The 3779-nt window shown below is 48.2% G+C and overlaps 1 protein-coding gene across 1 annotated transcript in view; it reads left to right on the top strand.

The window, feature by feature from the left end:
* Window positions 1–3779, top strand: part of LOC108797077 (tensin-3-like) — a 143105-nt gene that overhangs the window by 31476 nt on the left and 107850 nt on the right. The window contains exon 2 of the mRNA XM_018568643.1: window positions 2866–3034. Within this exon, the coding sequence (XP_018424145.1) occupies window positions 2888–3034 (147 nt within the window). The 5' untranslated portion in view covers window positions 2866–2887. The remainder of the gene's footprint in view (window positions 1–2865; window positions 3035–3779) is intronic.

Below are 3779 nucleotides of genomic sequence, written 5' to 3'. Positions count from 1 at the left end.
CCCAGCCGCAGTGCGTTCGCGTGCACCAGAACGCGGCACAAAAATCCCTGCGTTCTGGTCCAGTGCGATTGGCAAAAAATGCTGCATGCACTATTTTTTCTGATCGCACTGGACCGAAATGTAGGCATTGTGGTTTCCGCGTTCTGGTGACTTCAATTCACCGCCACGGCCCCTCCCTGCTGAGAACGCAAGGGGGGTGGTTTACCATGCGATACAGTGTGTTCCAGCTAACTGTGCTGGATTGTACTATACTGTAACTTGTGTGAACAAACCCTAAACACATTCCTAAAACATTGCATTCTTTGATTCAGGCATTATCTGCGTTCAGGTGCTGGAGGAGGCGTGGCGGTGCATTGAAGTCAATGTCACCATAGCCATGCCCCTCGCCCGTATTGCAATCGCCCTCACCCGAACGCGTGGCACATTAGTGCCTGCGATTCGGTTCAGTGCAATCTGCAAAATTAGTGCTTGCAGCATTTTTGCAGATTGCACTTGACCGGAACACAGGCACTAATGTGTCACGCGTTCGGGTGCGGGCGATCGCCCCCTGAACGCAGGGAACCGGCCAGAGTGCGATACAGTGCGTTCCAGAGCCTGACCGCTCTGGAACGCATTGTTTGTAGTGTGAACCGGCTCTAATGCTTCATACACAATAGCCTCAGTGCGTTTCAGCGCTATTGTGTCCGGAACGCATTGGATCGCATTGCAGATAGCTCAGTTTGTTGTGGGTGCGAGGGGGCACGGCTGTGTGTTGAAGTGAATGGCACCGCAGCCACACCCTCTGGCCGCAATGAGATCGGCCGTACGGGAACGCAAGGTACATCAATGCTGCAAGCACTATTTTTTCTGACCGGACCACAGGCATTGATGTACCTTGCGTTCCCGCGCCTCCTCCTGCCCGTCAGCAAACTGAGCTAGCCGCAATGCGATCCAATAAGTTCGACACAATAGGACCAGAACGCACTGAGGATGGTGTGACTGAGGCATTAGAAATCTTTACTGTGCAGCTCCTTAACTATACTATCAGCTCCCACTCGAGCAAAAAGCCTACCTGCTTCTGGCTCTTCAGGTGTAGTCCCAACGTGCAGACTGGGAGAAGTGTCTAAAGCTGCAGGCAGGGAGGGGCCGATCAAATGTGTTGAAGAGAGGGAGGAGCTGTTAGTGTCACTAGTGCTGGATGCAATGGACAGTGAAGAAGACGGCCGAGGGGCGGGTCAAGTATGCGGAGCAAGTGTCTCATGGAAGAGGCGGCGCGCCTACGCTACGTGCGGCAGGTATTATTGGCCGCTACAGACAGGAGGGGAGAGCCGAATGTGTCGGATGCTTTAGTGTCCGACATATTCGGGTAAACGGAGCGCGGGACAAGGAGTCGACTCGCGATCTACCAGCGATAGCTTTGCGATCGACTGGTAGATTGCGATCGACCTTGTGGGCACCCCTGACATAGGGTGTTAAAATCCTCTATGTGATAGTTTGGAGGTGACAGGTTCTCTTTATGGAACCTGCCGTCCAACACAGAACAGATGTTCTGTGTAGTTCCTGACAGCTGAGACAGGTGGCGCTGTGATTACAGCGCCAGGGTCTCAGTGATAGCACAGAGCAGACGAAGAATGGAAGTTCTTCGTCTGCTCCGCGGGCTCTATGGTGAGCTCCTGTGCCGTGGTGACTGGTCCACCAGAGAAGCGGGGACCCCTGAAAAAAATGGCGCGAGGGGAGGGGGCGGACAGGATCGCAGATTCTCGCTTCATACAAGTGAGCTGATTAGATCACTTGTATAAAAACGAGCGGCGGCTCCACAATATACATTTAGCTCTGCTTGTCCGGAGCAGGGCTAAATGTATTAAAAAACTACTCGCCCGGCGCCCGAAACTGCCTGTCCCGGGCGTCGGGCGATAGGAATTCCACACCCCTGTATAGTAAACATATTTTGTCCTCAATTATTTACAAACACTCAGCTGTTTGTACTTGCTCTCCTTCCTGACACGCTGTCACAGGAGGCTGAGCGAGAGGTGCGGTGAGGAGAGCTCGATCTGACAGCTGACTCCTCCCCTGCACCACCAGCCGGCCTCCTGTGACAGTGCTGGCTGTCTCCGCCCATACTGCCGCTCTCCTGATCTGTGACAGGAGGCTGAGCGGTGCGGGGAGGAGAGACGCCAGCCACTCACAGCAGTCTCCTCCCACAGCGCTCGGCCTTCTGTAACAGTTTCTCTCCTCCCCACTGGGACACATAGCAGCGCCCAGCGGGGAGGAGAGAAATCACGGATGCACCGCTATTTCGGCAGATAAATTCGGGGTAGGTCTTATATTACAGAAATCCCAGAAGATAGCACTAGGTCTTATTTTCGGGGTAGGTCTTACTTTCGGGGAAACACGGTAAATTACACTTTTCGGTGCATCACTACTGTTAACCCTTTCAGTGCCAAGCCCTGCCTAACACTTTTGAATGAATAGCTTGTCGACTGCTGATAACTGTTAATTTACCGAGGCAAGTCAGGGGAAGCCTTCTGCTACAAGTTTATGGTCGCTGAAGCCATGAGCTTTATAGCTGGAGGATGAATGCCAGCGACGTAAGGCATACTGACCTGGCCATGGTTTTGTATGCCTTACGTCGTTGGCAGGGAAAGGGTTATACCCAATAAAACTTACCGAACAAGAAAAACTAAACCTCACCAATGTTTGTATTACATTCATATTGCAACCTTTGTAATGTTTATGCCCTTTCATAAATATTTTATTTCATATTCAAATATATTGTATTTTAAAAAAATTATCTGATTAAACATTAAATTTATTTGTATTGGAGTGATTCTAAATCTCATGTAATGGAAAAAAGTGATTTTATTCATTTATTTTTTTCAGTTGCAGAAACGTGGACTTCAATTGCACCATGGAGGAAGGAGAACTTGATCTCATCTTTATCACAGAGCGCATTATTTCAGTGTCATTTTCAAGTAACTGCTCAAATGAAACGTACCTCCACAACCTGCGGGACGTGACCCAGATGCTGAAATTAAAACATGGAGATAATTATTTGGTAAACAGATATAACGTGTATTACATTTATATAAAGTAATAAATAGAAAAATATGTAATAAAATATAATGGATCTGTAAGGAAACATTTGGTGCACGACAATGCCCGGCCTCATGTGGCGATAGTATGCAGCCAGTTCCTTGAGGATGAAGGAATTGATACCGTTGAATGGCCCCCACGCTCGACTGACCTGAATCCAATAGAACACCTCTGGGACATTATGTCTCGGTCCTTTCAACGCCGCCAGGTTGCACCTCAGTCTGTTCACAAGCTCAGTGATGCCCTGGTCCAGATCTGGGAGGAGATACACCAGGACACCATCCGTCTTCTCATTAGGAGCATACCCCGATGCTGTCAGGCATCCATACAAGCACATGGTGGCCATACAAACTGAGTACCAATTTGAGTTCCTGCAATGAAATTTCAGCACAATTGACTAGCCTGCTGCATCATTTGTTCACTTTGATTTTTGGGGTGTCTTTGAATTCAGCCCTCTGTAGGTTGATCATTTTTCATATCCATCAAACGATGTGGCATCCTTTTTGTAAAACACATTACTCAGTCCAGTATACAGTAGATATCCAGCATGATATTTTTTCCCATTGAGATCTGATGTGTTTTCAAAGTCTTCCTTTTAATTTTTGCAAGCAGTTTTTTAATTTTTTCAAGCTATATATATACCGTGTTTCCCCGAAAATAAGACAGTGTCTTATTTTTTTTTTTCACGAAAAAAGACACTAGGTCTT

This window comes from Nanorana parkeri, unplaced genomic scaffold, assembly GCF_000935625.1.
Source record: "Nanorana parkeri isolate BGI_ZX_2015 unplaced genomic scaffold, ASM93562v1 scaffold1223, whole genome shotgun sequence".
NCBI lineage: Eukaryota > Metazoa > Chordata > Amphibia > Anura > Dicroglossidae > Nanorana > Nanorana parkeri.
Note: the sequence above shows the minus strand (reverse complement) of the source record. Positions and strands in the feature narration are given on the sequence as shown.